At 45.1% G+C, this 19,153-nt stretch overlaps 1 protein-coding gene across 1 annotated transcript; it reads right to left on the reverse strand.

The window, feature by feature from the left end:
- Positions 1–593: 593 nt before the first annotated feature.
- On the reverse strand, positions 594–18,331 carry stag3 (STAG3 cohesin complex component; the record flags this gene model as incomplete). The annotated part of the gene is made up of 31 exons (XM_079744351.1): positions 594–644; positions 794–884; positions 1,435–1,545; positions 1,895–2,138; positions 2,326–2,543; positions 2,784–2,903; positions 3,478–3,611; positions 4,218–4,319; positions 4,572–4,711; positions 5,196–5,367; positions 6,031–6,123; positions 7,276–7,356; positions 7,488–7,575; positions 7,721–7,788; positions 8,111–8,311; positions 9,495–9,587; positions 10,352–10,444; positions 10,907–11,010; positions 11,349–11,463; positions 11,880–11,976; positions 12,263–12,370; positions 12,856–12,935; positions 13,326–13,424; positions 13,947–14,144; positions 15,683–15,825; positions 16,165–16,369; positions 16,686–16,762; positions 17,053–17,149; positions 17,701–17,877; positions 18,015–18,123; positions 18,300–18,331. 31 exons carry the CDS (start codon positions 18,329–18,331, stop codon positions 594–596), a joined length of 3,741 nt encoding a protein of 1,246 aa, XP_079600477.1.
- Positions 18,332–19,153: the final 822 nt, after the last annotated feature.

Genomic DNA, 19,153 nt, shown 5'->3' on the forward strand with positions numbered 1-19,153 from the left:
AGCCCTGTCACGTGATTTAAATACGTCCTGTGCTGTGGCGCGAAAGTCAGCAATTGGCTAAAATAGTTCCGAGCACATTCATATCCTGGTCAAAAGGTTATGACACACCATAATCAACGTGGTTTTGCGTAGCCTCAAATATAAACTTACATTAATAAGAGGGCAGAACGGTTGACAGTTATATTTAATCAATGTGAATATGACTTCAAAAGACAGCAAATGAAGATTAACAACAAAATGCCTGCCACTGAGAAGATGTGTAGTTTAGTCAACATAGTGCAAATTAAATCACAAACCAAACCAAACATTTCAACCCCAAAACTTGTAACAAGACATAACACAGGGGGAAAGCCATGTCAAGGGCATGAATTAACAAAGATTTGTTTTTAGCAATAAGAACAAAAACAAGAAGCCAATAGCATTTATGGAAACAACAAAAATATCTACCAACTGCCTTCTCTTAACAAACCCCATTTCTCTTGACAAATGATGCAGATGGACTTTTGACATTTCCATCATGTCCATTGTATGTATGTTAATCGCTTTAAACATATAGGAACTTATAAACTGACAGCAGGAGGTATTGGTTGAACTCAGTCAAACAGATCATCCAGGACATTGGCTGAGGTTTGGCGGTTGGAAGGCTGGAGAGAGATGGGGAAATAGAGAAATGAAATGAGTAATTTCAAGTCATTATACCTCTTGCAAAGAAAATTGCAAAAGCCAGACATATTTAATATACATTTTAACAGCTTTTGTTATTTTGTATTATTGTGGACGTCTTCCATCTCACCAGTGTATAGCTGGAGTCTGGGTCCGAGCTACTATCGAATTCCTCAATTTGAGGCTCCTCCTCTGACTGGTCCTCCTCTATCAGAGACAGCCTGCAGACACGCAGCACAAATCAGTCAGGGTATGCCTGCCTTGGAGATTTTGTAAGAGAATACAATTTCTTTCAACCATGACGGAAAATTCTGGAAAATGTGTCATAAAATATTCTACTATGACTATTTTCATTTTTTTTATTCAGAGTGGTTTACGGTAAATCCAGATAGTCATTCAGTACTCCCTATTGACATAGTGAGTAAAAAATTTTCACCGGCCAAGTAAACAGTTTTCACCGGCCAAAGTGCCGTACTTGGTGTAAAAAAGGCAGATAAAAGAACACATACCGCATACATGGACAGTACATGAAAAACATAAGAGGAGGAAAGGCCAGGGAGAAGAGGTGTGTTTTGAGCCTAGATTTAAATGCATTCTAATTCACTGGCAATCACTTTGGATTTAAGTGTATGCTGATTGACTAAATGGGGAAACAGCAGATAGTCATATTTGTTGTATCCCGTAGAAACTGCCGTGTTCGACAGCAGTTCGTTGGCTTAGCAGGCAAACACGGCAATTTGGATTTGGTCTTAAGCAAGAGGGGGCCTTTACAGGGTGAGGTGTGTTTCCAGGTCCGGTGGTGAACGCTGGGGGGCGGGGCTCGGAAGGCTGGAGGAGGACTTGCGACGCACTTTACTCCTCACTTTACGCATCCGAGGCCTGCTGGGAAACACAGCAGTACACAACTAAAGGTGGGAGTCCTTCTGTGGGAGGGACTACATGTTGACCTGGTTGGTGGGATCTTTCCTTGAGCTGTGTACATCAGTGTCAGACCCATGTGAAACACTTGTTACAGACGCAAGCAAGCGAGAACAAGCGCCCCTATAACAACTATAACAAAGAATTTGACAAAGCAATAACTGAAACACATGATGGAAAGGGATATCCCAGGCCTCTCTCGCAGGGTCCTCCCTCTGTCGTCACCCTCCACACACTCCAAGCATCCGCCTGCAGCCCTTCTCCCTGGGAACCGGGTCACTCATTAGGGGTAACACCAGCAGAGGACTCTGACCTGCTGGAGAACTCGTCCTCAGACGGCGGTGCGGAGCGGACGCCCTCCTCGGAGGAGGAGGTTGGTCGCGTCCCGTCGATCCCCGTCACCACTGTGGAGCTGAAGGGCGGCGTGGGCAGGTTGCTATGGATACTGCTGCTGTCCAGCCCCACGCCTCGCTGGGGGCTGGACAGCAAGTCTAGTAGAGAGGGATGGAGAGAGTGTGTTTCTAGTGTGTGTGTCGTGCGTGCGTGGGTGCGTGCGTGTGCGGGTCACATTATCAGTTGTTTTTCTTATAACACACATTGAAACCAGTTCAGTCAAAAATAACATACATGCAATACAAGTATGTGCTGCGGGTCATCTTATCAACGATTTACAGAACATTTTCAAATTCCCTTTAATACAGAGAAAGGCACAGTGTACATCATCGTGTCTGTGGTCCCTCTCACCCTGCTGGCTGGTTTTCCTGCGTTTAGCCAGGGAGGTGGTGGAGTGTGATCTCAGGCTGTCTCTCCTGTATGCCGTCAACTCCTTGTCCTCCACCTCCTCCTGCGACTCCTCCTCTCTAGGCCTGGCTGAGGCGCGCCCCTCTAAGGAGCGCTGGTACATTCTGACCGGTGGCCAGCAGGGGGCAGCAGCGGGGCCCTCCGCCTTCAGGAAGGAAACCCTGGCAGCGGGACAAAGAAGAGGAGAACCTTTGTTTAATAGCCAGCTCACACTGGGGGTGATGTATCCCTGGTGAACTCATGTGTGTGTTTTTATCTATCGCAAGGTTTTTACAGAGACATGCCTTCAAGGTGTGGTTCATCTGCATGTTTTACACAGACAAAAGTACGGTGTAGTAGAGCACACACATGTCAAACGGTGTGTGTGTGAGAGAGTGTCTGTATGTGCAGCGACCCCTCACAGCTGGCTGCAGTCCTGACTGATGAGTTTGAAGCTGAACTCGCTGAGGACCTCCAGGAAGTTTATGTTGGGTGGCTGGCCCTGCCCCTCATGGTGTCGGAGGGCAAAGCGGATGCCATCCCTAACACCCACCCAGCCACACACAGACAACCACACACAGAGACACAGTCACCAGGGTTAGGAGTTAGAAGTTCAACTTCCCCCTTAGACCACGCTGGCTAAGAATGTAAGCACTCATGGTGGTTTAAGACAATGGCATCCACACAAATATGCACCCAAACACACATTGTGTTACTTTATTATTGTAAGGAGGAACTAACCTAGCTTCAACTCTAGTGTTTATAATGTCTGAGACAGCCAGATAACCCCATTATAAGTATTAGTTGATGCAATTAATTTCACTCATAATTAATCTGTAGCATGATGACCAAATCATTTATGTAAGCAAAAGTGTTGCCTCAAGTTTATTCTTTTATAAATACATCACAGTTTTAAGTAAAACACACCAAATTCATAAGGAAGCACAGACAATCGATGTTATTATGACTATGGCAATATAATTGGCTCATTGATAAAAGGATCAACTGACGATCATATAAAAGCTAATTTAGTTATTTAAACACATCCTTTATAGGGAAGGTGATGGAGGTGGTTATTTGAGCCGACGGAGGAGTGTGTGGGCAGGTGCGGCTCACATGTGCAGGGAGACCAAAGCCTTGCGGATCCTGAGCAGGTCAATGCCAAAGCTCAGAGCTAGCTTCTTGGCCAGGTCTCTGATCCTCCCCAGCTCCTCCTTACTGCTGCCTGTGGACACCACCTCCGAGAACAACTAAACACACATTAACACACACACATACATACAGTCACATTAACATTCAGACACACAAACACAGTCACATTGATGCGCAAACAAACACACATACACACGCACATCAAAAGTTGCATATACACACACACACAAGCATACATAGTCAGATCAACAGTTATATAGACACACAGTCACATTCACACTCCGACACATACCTCATGTAGAGGACAGCATATTGAAGGTGTTATTGGCAAACCCATTGTGTAAATAAGTTCTGCTTGCTCAATGTCTGGGGTATAGCTCGACTAGCCCTTCAGAACTCCTTCTTTATTATGTTATCATAGTATAGTCCTTGTTGCATTCCTCAATGCCCTGTATTGTACAAGTCTGAAAAGGCGTTGGTCATTGCACAGAGACAGAACCTCTACCAGCTCAATGTGATTTTATCCTGATTAACTTCAAAGGGAAGGACCCATGTTGCCTTATGTAAGAGAAAGACATTCTCTTACATAAGGGAACAAAACGATCACCTTGGATATCACTGTTGTTTACTCCAATATATTGAAACGCCTCTTCATAGACCAGGGCTGCTCATCCACATCCACAAATACACACACACACACACACCTGTTGCAGACACATGCAGACGGTCTTGGCACTCTGCACGGTGCTGATCTGACGGCTCTTGCTCAGAGTCTCTTTAATGATGTCTCCAAAGTCCTTGTAATACTGTAGGAAGCAAGCCAACACATGAATAACTATTGAATACTAGCCACTTACAGTGACTCCAGATACATGCCATTAAATGGCAGGTAGGGGTAAGAGCTTTTATGGTAACTATCGGTACAGGAAGATATCAATGATAGGAGAATTGGAATCAATGACATCAGTAATAAAAATGAGTTCAAATAATCTGCAACTTATCTGCTCTATACCCACTTGAGATACGCCCATGCCTCCACAACAACACCCAGCCTTCACCTTGAAGTAGTGTTTGAAGACATCCGTGGCGGCGCTGAGGTCCAGCACGCCATAGATCACCAGTTTGCAGTATCCCGCCAGCAAGTTGCGCTTGTGTTGGAGGGCGGCCATCATCCTTTTCTCCTCTTGCTCCTCATCCGCTACACCAGACATGGAGGAGATGGAGAGCCATTAGCAGAGACTCACTGACGCTTGTGCCTTAAGGCTGCACGCTTCAAACCGCCACATGATGTTATTGCTTAAGAAACTGTAGTCTTGCTGTTCAATACCTAAGACACCACTTTAAGAGAATTGGTTGGGGGCAACAATACTGTTAGTGTGGAAATAAATTGACCCCCATGAGAAAGCTTGAATACCGTATAACAGACATGAGATGATTTTGTTGAAATACTGTGCTGGATTGCTGCTATAAAACTAAAACCTCCCTGAATTCAGTATAGAGCCATCGAGAACTAAAATAAAGAAAGACTTTCATCTTTATTACGGATATAAATAGGACCATTTGGAAATGTTTGAATAAAAGTAGTACTTAAATAGTACATAGTACTTATTTCCCAGACTGAAGCCAAGGCATGGAGCTGTGGGACCTGCGGTGGCTGTGCGGTGGCTCTGTGGGTGGTCTACCGTCAGGGGAGACGTCCTGAGGATCGTCCGTGAAGATGAAGTCGATGAGGTAGGCGGCCATCTCAGAGCGCAGGGGGGCGTCGGGCGGCAGGGCCAGCGCGTGGAGGGCGGGCTGGGAACGCACCGAGCGGGCGCTGTACACCAGCAGCAGGTCACACAGCAGTACGAAGGCCTGAGGGGCAGCGGCAGCGCAGAGGCAGTGTTCACGTCGAGAGCTCAATGACACACACCTTTCAACGTCACAGAGTACTCTCCGACCAAACTGTGGAATGCTATAAATGTGTGGGAAATACATACCAAGCATGAACTTTCTTTTTTTGGTTGGTGTACAAGCCCAAGCATTTATTAAGCACAAGCATTTATTCATTCACCACAGCCTTAGTTCCGTCAAACCACTACTGTATAATCCACCATCCTATAGAGTTAAACGTTTGCCGGGGCAATGACTCCAATAGTATGTAATGAAAAAACCGGCCATTGTTTGCAAAGACAATATTTACTTTTGTAAGCTATATTAGCTTAAGGTATGTGATGTGAATAATAACGTAACCAGTTTGTTTTTATTCTGTTGGTAATTATTCAGAATTGAACAGTAAGCATGTTCAACTGCAAGATTCAGATTCACGTTACACTTTGATGCAGCTCTTCGTTGGTTCAGCCCTACTTTTTCTTAACTCAGTGGATTTGTCGAACATTGTAGTCTTGTGTCGTTATAGTCAGTGTAGACCGTTTGATTTAAAGTTACTTTTTAAGAGGGGGGTGGCGGTTGGGATTTGTAACGTGTGGTATATGGAGGAAGACAATGCAGGTGCCAGACCAGCTCCCTGACTCCTACCTGGTCTCTGATCTCAGCCTGGCCCGACGTCAGACATCTCTGACTCACGCTGCAGAAGGACTGCGCCGCCTGCTTCAGGCGCAACACCTCCGCCTGCCAGGAAAGGGACGGAGGAGGATGCTTAAGGAGGCAGCCATCTTCGTTGGCCTTTTACAATCAATAAATGGGTGGGCCTAGGTCCACCCACTCGAAAACAACTTTTCCTTTCATATTTTACTGCAACACATTTTCTGTTTTCCGCATGGAAAGAAAAAGTTTGGAGACTCCTGGCCAAAAGGTTCAAGCCCTGAATCCCAGTCTACCCGTAGGCATCCCCCTTAGCGTTTATCTGGATAAAATGCAAGTTGCTTTGGAAGCGTACCCCCTTTAGATTAAAGATATGGAAAACATCCCATTAGCTTATGAGCACAACAGCCTGTGTGTAATTACGTTGAAGATAACACTAATTAGAGACGGCAGAGATGATATGGAGGACAGAAGCAGAACTGTGAAAGACAGACTTAGAGGGTAAGAGAACTGGGGGGGATTTGAGGAGATAACTAGGGAGAGGGAGACAGATGAAGACAAGAGGATGTATGACTATAAAGATGGATAGAGAGAGAGAGAGCATGACATAACTAGAAAGAGAGAAAGAGTTAAAGAACCTGGGGAGTGAATGAAAGAATAGCGAGGGTGTGAGCAATGCTGTGGGGGGCTTGGATGCACTACAGCAGATTGTGGTGATAATTGCCAACTGTCCACACAGCTGGTGGGATATTGAGGGAGGGAGGCGGGAGGGGAAACGCGTGAGGCAGCCAGCACCAGAGACTGGCCCCATAGGAGTTAATCACACACACACACACACACACACACACACACACACACACAATGACAAAGCTAAGTCTACCACACCAGCCCCCTGGGATACAAGTTAAGCAGACCAGTCTAGCACTTATCTGAAGCAAGATGCATAATAATGCCGGCTAGCATTTTAAGCGTTGTGTGTATTTAGGCCACTGAACAACAAAATAGCACTTTGAGTCTGACTCGTGTATGAAAAGTGCTATATAAATAAAGTTGCCTTGCCTTATGCATTTGTTTCATTGTGTGACAGGAGTGTCAAAAGAGTGACAATTTACTAAACTAAAACACAGAAGGAAATTGGCCAACCATCTGCTCACAGCCAATGAATCATACATATATTTCACTAAACCAACTTGGAGACAGGTTTGAAGACATCTTTGTGTTTCATAATGAGAGGATGACCTCAGTGGGTGTGGAGCTCAACACCCTGACTTTGTCCCACATCAGCTGGAACGAAACGTACTTCAGAGCAGGAACCATGAGCTGAAAACACAACCAGGAGTGCTGTCAGCTTCACACACGCTAGTTATACACACACTAATAACATTCACTTGTGCAGCAAAACACCAAGTCCTTCAATCAACTGTGTGTGCACGAGTGTGTGCGTGGCATACCTCCTTCTCAAGGATAAGGGATTCCACCCCACTCTTCAGCAGCTGAATGCAGGGCTCAAACAGCTCACAGCTCTTCAAATCCTGGGCACTGGGAAGGCCACAAGTGTACATACATCCAATCGACATGCATGCAAGCACAACAAAAACTTCTGATTGAGAAATACACTGACCGCAGTACGAATTTCCCCAAAACTATAGTCCACACCCCATACAGCCCCTCTCTGCTTCCCTACCTGCTGAAGGCTGCGATTCTCTTCAATGCCATGGATGCGCTGTACACGTCTTCTTCATCAGCTGTCCCCTGGGAACACACTCAACACTCTGTATGTGTTCACTATCAAATCAAGTTCACCCAGGTGATGGCTAGTCAAGAGAATCTTAAATACCAAGCCTCATCTGCAAAAATCAAAAAAAATTGGAAAATTACTTTTTAGTGGTTGCTCAATGCAGGCTATTGGGACAAGAAAAAACTCAGTGCTCACAGCCCTATATTCTACCAAAACAGTTGTCTTTTGGTGCCTAGGCAGGGTGAGAATTGCCGGTGGTCCCAGCTGAGCATGTCAGCGTCAATGAGATCCATGTAGTACAACACACAGTACAGCGCTATCTGTCCTGAGCCCCACCTGCAGAACCTCATCAAAGTAGCTGTTGAAGCACTCGGCCAACAGGTCCAGCAGCTGGCTGAAAGCCCGGTGGGCGCGCACGGAGAAGGTGTATGCGTCCGAGCAGAGGGCGCAGGCCAGACACGCACACGCCTCCAGCACGCTGCTGTCGGTGTGCTTCTCCACGACGGAGCACAGCTGGATCAGCAGGAGGTCCAGGTACTGGTAGACAGACGGAAAGGAGGGCAGGCAGACAAACAGAGGCAGACACAGGGAGACAGACAGGCAGAGGGAGACAGACACACAGACACAGGGAGACAGAGAGGCAGGCGGATCGACAGATACAGGGAGGAAGACAGGCAGGCAGACAGACACAGGGAGACATACAGTCAGGCAGATAGATAGGAAGGCAGACAGGCCGATGGAGGGACGGTCAGACTCAGAGGCAGACAGCCGGATGGACAGGCAGAGGCAGGCGTACAGATTAACAGAGAAACAGGCAGTAAGCAGGCAGATAGGTGGGAGATCACAAAAGACGGGCAGAATGATCATGAAATGGGGCCTGTACATGCATAGGTAGGACTACAATTGAGCATATTAACATTGCGGAACAACAAATTACCATTGGGTCAAATGCAGAAATACCATCACCACTAATTGAACAGAAGAAAATAAACGTGGCATTTAAAAAACCATTGCTACATACACAGTAGACACACACAAATGCTTTAATAAGAGACCTTTTTTTTCCTGTGAAAGTGGTGTGAAGCCTGAATAATTATTCTGGGCACAACCTGAATAACTGAATAACTGTCAACGCCAGTGTTTGCACAGAATGTCCTGCCTCACATGAATCCGCGTGCAGTCCACCAAAGATCACATATTCAGTGACATTTGGTGATCCGTATAAGTACCACCCCAACTAGTCTACCATGAATGATAGGAAGTGTATGTTAGGCACAGCGGCAGAATTTGTGGGATCTGAAGGTGACATAAAGACTATGGCCTGCAAACAGACGATTGGTACTCAAAGTATAATTTAGGCTAAGGATTAAATAATGATAAAAAAAATGAATTCATCAATTCAGAAAATTTGATCGGAACTTGATCATCAAATTGATCATCATAGAAGACATTTATCTACTACAAATACCAAAATATTCTGCTTACTACTACTGAAAATTATATAATGAATACTTCACTCTGCCTACTTCGCTCTGAATACGATAAAGAAAGCATATTCAAGACATTACATAATACTATTATATCTTGTGAGGGGCATTTGCTATTATTCATAGTATTTTATAGACACATTTTTTAATCTGAAAAGACAATTGTCAGATTAACGGCCTAGGTGCTGCCCTAAGCATAAGCCCATCTCTATCCACAAAGGCTGGAAAGTCACCTTCTCCAGCCTCTTTGCACTGCTGTACGTCTCCAGGTCAAAGTAGAGGGGAACCTGCAGAAGGAGGCTCACGTTGTCCACATCCGCAGAGTGCTGAAACCCCCGCAGGAGCAGACAAAAGCGGATTAGAGCCCCCTAACCCACAGCAGCCATGAAGCTCTGAAGAAAGAGACTGATACAGAAGAGAATAAACCTGCCTTCTACTTTGTAGAACTTTCTAGTGGTCAATTGAGCAGCTGCAGAGAACTTCCATGCAAGTCAATGAGGAAAAGTCAACGGGGAAAACTATGATAATACATAGCCATAGTTTTTGTCAACATTCAATCAGGGTGCCGTTTCTTGCTCTCAAAAATACCTCTACGGAATGGTATGAATGTTTTGTTGCATTTAAAGTATATAAGGCATTCAAGAAATGCCTATTTGATTGACAGGTCTCAGATTGGTGACAGCCAACCAGACTAGAGGGTTCAGCAAGGCAGGGGGGATCAGTGTTTATTTTGCTATAACACTCTGCTTCTCTTCCTGGTTTCTCCACATAAACTGTTTCTAGTGGTTCTGAGCAGGTTAAGTATTCATTCAATTGAATTAATCACAGTGTGTACATATACATCAATAGTAAAAACTCTGGCTTGTAGCCTATTATGGTTACATTTATATGGTATAAGATGCATGTAAACGGTTTTCTATATCTGCGAAATACTACTACTTTACTCTGAGTACTACAGTGAGTAAAAGGCAACAATAATGTGCTTTTCATAACCAAACATACAAGGACTGAAATTGTGTTGTCGTTCTCTTCCCAGACGGTTCCAGGATGTCGGCCTTAGCAACACAACGATAGGGTAGTTGGTTGATACCTTGGCCAGCAGCTGAGGCATTAGAGGGATGAAGTGAGAGGAGAGTCGTCTCTTGTCCTGAATCTGGATCTTCTTATCTTTCATACTCAGCATCTGATGCGCGCACACACACACACACACACACACACACACACACACACACACACACACACACACACACACACACACACACACACACAGACACACACACACACACACACACTTTTTTAGTTTGGTGAGTGGATTTCACAAAACAAAACATGCATGTGTCCAGAGCAGTCCAACCCACCATGGATTTGTGAATATGAAGGAGCCAAATTCCATTTGCCAGTATTCAGTCTCAAAATATGTAATATGCTTGCCTAATGATTGCAGAAGTATTCAAAATTATACATACACCGGTATATTTAAAGTCAAATTTATCTGGGAGCTCGAAAACATAAACCAGAAGAAGGATTGTAAGCAATGGTGTATGTGGTCTGTGTATGGACGAGAGTCTGCATGTGATTGAGTGAGTGAGTGAGTAAGTGACTGAAAGAGTGAGTTTGCATGTGTTCTTTGCATCCCGGTCCTCACCCTCTTGCCCTGCACTCTCCCCACAGGAGGGATGGCCTGGGCTGCCCTTCTGACGGTACACAGCACGAGTTCCAAAAGGGCCCCTTCCTCCTGATACGACAGGCCTTCAATTACAGCGAGAGAGCGGGAGAGCAAGGCACAGTGAAGGAGAGGCAGAGAGCGGGAAAAAAAGATAATAATCCAGGGACAGCGTGAACAGCACAATAATAAACACAATGTCAAAATTTAAATAAGAATAAGATGAGATGTGGAATATAGTCTGTTGTTGGATGAAGTGAACCAGAGATCTCCAAGCATGGATACCTCAAATATACGTTATCAATGGTTCCTTGCATGAACATAGGTTGGAGGTTGAACATTTTACATGTGAGCAAACCAAGACCAGTCTCCGCTCACAGGCTGGGTCCACGACAGGTCTACAGAGAAGAGCTGCGTGGTTTACCCTGTCCATGCTCACACTCCTGAAGCAGGAGGGACGTCATAGTCTCCCAGTCCCGGAGCTCCAAGCCGGCCACGGCCCAAAGACTGTCCACCAGGTAGGCACCGTGGTCATGGCACTAGGGAAGGAGTGAAGGACAAAAGGAAATGAATTGAATGTTCCTGTTGAGGTCCAACAGCAATATGTCCCCCATTATAAAATTAACCCAACATATGCATTGAGCATATTAGGCCAAAAAAGTAATAGGGTTGAAAGATGAATTGAACCTAAGCAAATATTAAGATTCGAACGTGACCTCATTTCAGCGTTAATTGGAAAGTCTATGTGTCCAATAAGGTAGAAACAATACAAAAGCAAATACAAAGAAAATAATTAAACTACACAAAAAACCCATGGTACAACAACAGGTTCTCTATAATGTATATTTATCTTTACGATATGGTATTTAGATGAAAAATAATTTGGAAAGATACAGAACCTTTTAGAACCAGTAGGTTAGCCATGCCTATAGAAAGATCATGCGACCAGAGGTACCTCGCCCTGCAGGAAGAAGGTGATGAGAACGTTGAAGAAGGCTTCCCTAGGACTCATCGCTTTGGACTGCTCTTCACGTAACACCAGAGTCTTCAGCCTGACCCACACACACAATACAGACATTTTGGATCATGAACAATACCAGCATGAAAAGCTAAATGCAGATGTAATGTGTTTGGTCGTGGTTACTAAACATATCTAAACAAACCTATAAAAAAAAGTTAAAAAAGAAGACGTCACTTTTTTATTTAGGTTTTCGCCATAGGAAATTAATAGACTCAGATTTGCGACCAGCGCAGCATAGGCACAGCTCAATTTACAAGGCAGGCCATTCATTGGGGATTATGGAATGGTGATGGAGAGGCCCGAGGATGGAGGATTACTTGTGGTAAAGGAAACATCCAGCAGCGGCAGCCAGGCCTCGGTGTGAAGCAAACACCAGAGTGTACACATGCGCACATTCGTCCTCCTGCAAGCCTTCTTCTGAAAGTCTAACACACACACACAAACCCCCCCCCCCCCCCCCCCACACACACACACACACACACACACACATGCATGTACATACACAAGACAAATACATCCACACATACGCAGACACACACGCCCACACACACATTTACTAAGCAAGGACAGACAGGTGAGTAGACAGGTAAAGACAGGTGAGTCACCCATATATGTCAGTGTGAGAGCAACATGGATCTGTTGTGACACACACAAGCCCTGAGTCATGGGCCGACCTTGGGTTTAGTTAATTGTGTTCATCAAAGTCAAAAAAGTGTGGTTGTGAACTAAATAACTTTATCCTCAATATCCTATCTGGCAGCACACTGAAGACTGAGTTTGTTTTAAAAACATTTAGAGTATCGTGAAAGGCTAAAGCTACAATGTATTCTTGATTCATGAAACAGAGACAAGGGGATGGAGAACACACATGCATACAAAAAAGGAACGGGATGTATACAGACACACTCACTGCTGGATCAACAACAGCAAGTTAACCGCTTCTGTGGCTACGTCTGGCTCCTTGTCAAACACCATGGTCAGCATCCTTTCCTACACACGCACACACACACACGCACGCACGCACACACACACACACACACAAACCATAACTAGACATCTAGCAACTGCAGCACAGAGCAGAGAGGAGGTTTGAGTGTGAAGAGTTATTTAGCAGAAGGAGAGACAGGCAGACAGACAATCAATAGAAGAGGGACAGAGAGAGACAGAGAGAGAGAGACAGAGCATTACTAAGCCTTCAAATATAAAATAAAATGTAAGAAAAAAAAAGAGAGGGGGAAGAGGAGACATGGGGAAAGGAGGGCAACAACAATGGCTAAAAAAAAGAAAGTAAAAAGCAGAGAGGGGAGAAGGGAGGGGGGAACGGGGGGATGAGAGGATGAAAGGGGAGGTGTAGAAGTCCAGTCCGGAGGGAGGGCTCACTTTGAATCTGCTTGTGAAGAACTCAAGGCGTCCCAGGAAGTCTCTCTCCTGGTACAGGGCCTGCAGGGCACGCACAGACTGCAGACGCACCACACCATGCTGGAGGGAGGGGAGAACCACACACACACACACACACCATTAAGTGGGCAGAGTGAAATATGCTAATTCTACACACATCCTACGCTGGTGGTTGGATGTGAGAAGCAGGCTTTTCATCCCCCGGGACTGCAGCGCATCTGCAAGCCCTGGTAGACACCCAGGGCCTGAAATTGTAGACCTCGTTCCACCTTGACTGCTTTCTACTGATTATTAGTATTCTACAAGCGTTTAGGCTCTGCTCCTCATCTTTCTTCTAAGGAGATACAGAAGGAAAATTTACAAATATGACAATAGAAAGTATATATGCATAGACATAGGGTTAGACATTTATTCAGACCACCATGCATTGCTTGATTTAGTAATTAAAATGTTTTTTTTTTTATAAATATTTAGAAATAATATAAATTCATACATTTACATGGCACCTTTCAATACAAATAATAAACAAAACATAAAAATGGGCATGACAACAGGGAGAAAATGAAACGCAGTTTGCCTTCTAGTCCCTGTGGTTCTGGTTACCTTATCAAACAGGGTCCAGCCCAGGTACTTGAGGTAGCCGTCATTGAGGAAGGTCTCTGGGTCGGTCCTCAGCCACAAGCCCAGCTCCTGGATGCACACGGCCCGGAGGTCCGGCACGCAGTCCCGGTAGCGGTGCACAAACACTCCCCGCACCGCCGCGTTGATCAGCGACGTCACGTCCTGTCTGTGTTCCAGCAGCTGCCTCCCAGAACATGGTACCACACAAACACGCACGTCCGCACACACCCGCAGACAAACACGCGCACGTGTCCGCACACAGAAAAAGTTGTCACGCTGTTTTTGACACTGTTTGTTTGAGTGGCACATTAGACAGCAGTATAGGGGAACTCACGCACAGTAGGTTAACACACACACATAAACACTCCAACTAAATTGTAATAACTAACAAATGTCAGTGATTGATAATGAAATTAGTAGCAGTGAACTGTTTGTTAGTATATGTGTGAAGTCTATAAAGTAACTACCACCATGTCTACCACCCACTGGAGGCACCCCATGCTACGAATGTATGCACTCTCACAATACTGCAAGAGGCTTTGGATGAAAGTGTCCACCAAACTGGTGTATATTTTTATCTATAACATGCTGAGATGCCCACACAACCGTGCTCCTCAGCGGCCTCACATAACACACAAAGGTCTGCTTTTCTATCTTCTAACACGTCAATAGAAGCCATGCAATAGCCTTCGCCTTGAATTCAATATTTCTAAGCCATATCACAGAAACAGCAGTGAATAGAGACTGAACACCAACAAATATTCCATCCCATGGAGGAAAAATATGAATTCAACTCATCCAATCCAATTTGCACTTTAAGTCAAAGCTCCCAGGGGATTGAGAATTATTTTGTGGCTAAGTATGCACTACAACCCTCACATTTCTCACTTTAATGTGGACAGCGGAAACAGATGGGAGTCTCTCAGCTCTGCCCTCTAATGCCTTCATTTAAAATAAAGTGAAAAAAGGTGTGTGTGTGTGTGTGTGTGTGTGTGTGTGTGTGTGTTTGTGTGTCAGGTCATCCTTGTAAAGTAGGTAAGAGAAGAAGAGTGTGAGCGTGGGTGAGTGAGAAAGAGAAGGTGAGAGAGAGGGGGGAGAGACAAAGTGAGTCATTAAGAGATAGGGAGAAAAAGAGAGAAGGATGAGCAATTTAGAGAGTGAGGTTTTGGGGAGAGAAAGAGAGCGACGGAGGGATATGGTGAGTGAGTTGAAAGAGGAACAGAGGGATAGAGTGAGAGTGAGACCAAATCCCAATACACCCCTTGACCCTACCCCTCTGTTTTGCGCTTCCATGCATAGGTGTAGGGGGCCCAGATTCTTGTTGGATAGAGAGGTAGGGCTACATGGCCATCCAAATGGAGGTTTTTCAATGGCCAACTCAAAACCTCCCACCATGCCTTTGGAATAATCTGATGTAATGAGTAAACTCGTTGCGTTTGCTTGCGTAAACGCCATCAACAAAAACGTATGACGTGTCAGGGTCTTGTAGGGTTATCCCTTTTCAGAGGGGAAGAGCTTAGTCACGACCCCTTGTAACTGTTCCGAGGGGCACTCGAAAATTGGGGTGTGCGGTTGAAAATATGAAATGGGATTGGGCAAGTGAGTAAGGGAAAGAGAGACACTGAATGACAAGAGAGAAAACAGGACGGGAGCGGACAGAGAAAGAGAGGGAGAAAGAGGTCCAAAGTGTGTGGGAGATGAGAAGCAGAGTGTGAGACCTCCTTGAGGAGCTCTTCCAGCCTCTGGGTGGCCTGGTCCTGGGGCGACTTGCTGCTCTCCGCATTGAAGCGCCGCTGGCAGGTCTGCAGCTGAGTGCTGACCGACACCCCCACCTCCACCACCGCGCTGATCATCTTCATGGCTGTTACACAAAACCCATGAGACCACACACCACATAAAACCCAGAAAAAAAACAATCTCATAGTCAGGCAAAAAATATTTTTTCCTTTTTAATCCCGGGACAAATTTGTGTCCATGGGACCAAACCAACCGCACACTCTGAAAAACTGGGCACACCGGAATTGGGATTGCCAATTCATTTAAACAAGAGGAGCTTTCTGAGTGCTCCAGATACAGGTCATCCATGAGAAGGTAGGGATGAGTCATCATGCTCAATGACGACTACAAACAAACCGAAAACTTGTGGGGTGAGAGTCGGAACCAAGCCCACCAGAGACATCCTGGCCGCACGGTGACTCACCCAGAAGGGTGCTGGTGTGCCTGAAGGCCCGGACCCCGGAGTCCGAGAGGCCGGTGAGCAGGTCCAGCAGGGAGGTGAAGAGGTAGTCGTCGTACAGGAGGCTGTTCTGGCAGGAGAACACCAGCACCCGCATCAGCTCACACAGTCCAGTCCGGAAGCGCTTCCACTGGGGCCCCAGGGAGCTCAGAGGGTAGTGGACCGACTCCTGGCCCGGGAGGAAGACACGGGAGAGAGGGGTGAGGACTAGATCTGCTTCTAGGGGTCTGGCCCATAGCGCTTGCTACAGTATCGTACTTTGTTGCTACAAGCTGTAACTCATGTAGCCTTATCAGCTTTATAACGGTAAGAGTAATAATACATTTTATTCTTTGTGCTTTTCATGGTACACAAACCATATTTCATTTAATGAGTGCATTAATTTGTTATTTCATGCATATATGAAGTCGTTTGGAGTTGCTTGAAGATAATGAGATAAAGTATAAAAACACCTTGTATTTAGATGCTACTAATATAACTCCCACCTCACTAAAATCTTTGGTCAGCGTGCTGATGATTTCAGCATTCTGCATCTTGTCAAACATCTCTCTGGTCACCACCCCTACACAAACGACAGATATATTAGTGTATATCTAGCATGGTATGGCTGGCGATATTATAGATATTCCTTGACCAATAGAAGAGCACGTTATACCCTCTTTACCAGGTTCACGCAGTCCTTAGTGAAGGATACAATGTGCTTTTAATAGAAGGATTAAAACAGCCTAGCACTGCATTGTTAGTAGCAGGAAGCTCCATCGTGAAGGACTGATCGATTGCTTCACTGAAGTCAGGGAGATAATCCTTTGAACTCTGACCCCAATGTGCTCCTGTCATCTCTTCAACCCTGACCTTTGCATCCACAGCACTGACTGATGAAGTTGACGAGCACGAGAAGCCCCACCTCGCGGTCCTGCTTGTAGCTGTCAATCCACTCATCCACAATAGTCTGTAGACGGACAGCAGTAAGGCAGCCAATAAGACAACAGTGTTCAGGTCAAGGGGTGATGTGGTTATTGGATATATCAGTTAGCAGCTGTCTCACCCGTTGGTCCCATTAACTCCCTATTTTCCCTTCAAATAATGCAGAAGGCTTTGCAAGACCTGGCCGTCATCCTGACATAAAATCAAAGCTGTCATATCTTCAAACTCTGTTGATTATAATTATTGAAATGTAATACACAAATAATCTGGCACGTTGCATATTTAAGAGCATAACAAAGGTTGGATGGCTGTGCTGTCAATCATTAACAAAATGACCAAATGGAAGAGCTCCTTCCTCTCTGCACATCAAAAGCCACTCCGCAGGGTTACATCACTCAGCTCTCGACGGCGCATGATAATCGCTCTCATTGTGGGGTTTTAGAGCCTTACTTCCCCCTCATTACTCATGTGTCCGTCTGCCTGTCCGCCCCACCTCACCCCATCCCCCCAGAACACACACACACACACATTTATATAAAATAGTATTCTTTTTTAATATGTAATCTATTCCCTCACCACTGTGGCACTCTTTCCAGAGAGGACGGCTGCATAGATGTCCTCCGCACGGATAGCCTGGGCCTTCTTCCAACTCCTCACAGGCCCGGGAAGAGAGGCCAGTTTGGGTGTCCCTTGGGAGGGACTGGGGCTTGATATGGGTCTCACCGAGGCTCTGCGCCTCAATTTCTTGAGGGGCTTCAGGGGAGAAAACATGAGCGTTGCAGAGACAAGTTGTTACCTTGTCTCCGCTTTACATAGCAGAGTCATTTTCTGGTGAATTAGTGGCTGGGCTCATTGAAACTGATTAATGCAGAACAAATATCTTAACTTACCAGGTTGGGCACAGGCACAGGCACAGACCGCTTTCTCTGCCGCCCAGATTCAAACTGGGCCTGAAACTCACTGTCAGGATCACTAATGCTGCTTTCCATCTCGCCCAAACTACTAAGAAGAATAAATTCATTTCATGTCATAAATGATGTGTTGAAATTAATTAATGCGTGGACTTTCTTTTTTTTCTAATGATCAATACAAAACAAGCTTTTTCTAGGCGTATTTGCTGAGCAAATAGCAGGTTATTCATTTAAGACCTAGCCTCTAGCTAAATTAAGGCATACCTGTCACCATCTGATTCCCGAATTGACTCCATGTTCTAAGTGGTTAGCATAAAAGTGTGAAAGCACTTTGGGCTTAATAAAGCTACAACAGCTACAATAGTTGGACCGTCGATAAGAACTTAAAGTACCTACAACTGAGAACCATGTATACCGAATCTAAAATGGGTTGCGACCAATTTTGATGTAGTTGGGTCAGACTATAACGCGATTACGAGTACAAATGAAAACGTCGTATCGTGTAGCTATGCAAAATTGAGCTCAAACTAAAACCGCGAAGTTCCTGGAAGCTCATTGGACGGATTGCGTGTGAGAGATTTTTGTTTTCTTTTGCCTTTCTTGGTTGAGAATGGGGGAGGGGGGGCAATTGTCTAAATATATGATGTGCATTCACGTTATATCATTTACTAATATTCTGGAGACACTTCTGTACTCAATTCTACTAACCTAAGAGCCAAACCTAAGTTTTTTACTTAAAATCACTATCGCATACATGGATCGAAGGAGCATACGTTTTTTATTTGGTTCATTTTTTTGTATTATTATTACTTTGTTACATGTTTAGGCCTATGGCTATGGTAAATCATATATCAGAATGGATCAATTGCTTTTTGGGAAGGATAGTTATAGTCAATTACGATTCTATACTTACCAAGCACATTAATCCAATATAAATAAACGTATTTCGGTGTGCTCTTGGCTATGGTAATCGAGTTTATGTCTGTGCGCGTCTATTAACGAATTTAGGACCCTGAGGTAGTTTCGCCTCCACGATCCCCATGCCGCCGCCCCCTCCACCGCAGGCACCTCACCCTGCTCGGCGGGCTGGTCCAGCCTACTGCACGGTCCATTGTTCA

This window comes from Pollachius pollachius (genome assembly GCF_949987615.1).
Source record: "Pollachius pollachius genome assembly, chromosome: 10".
In the NCBI taxonomy this organism is placed as follows: Eukaryota; Metazoa; Chordata; class Actinopteri; order Gadiformes; family Gadidae; genus Pollachius; species Pollachius pollachius.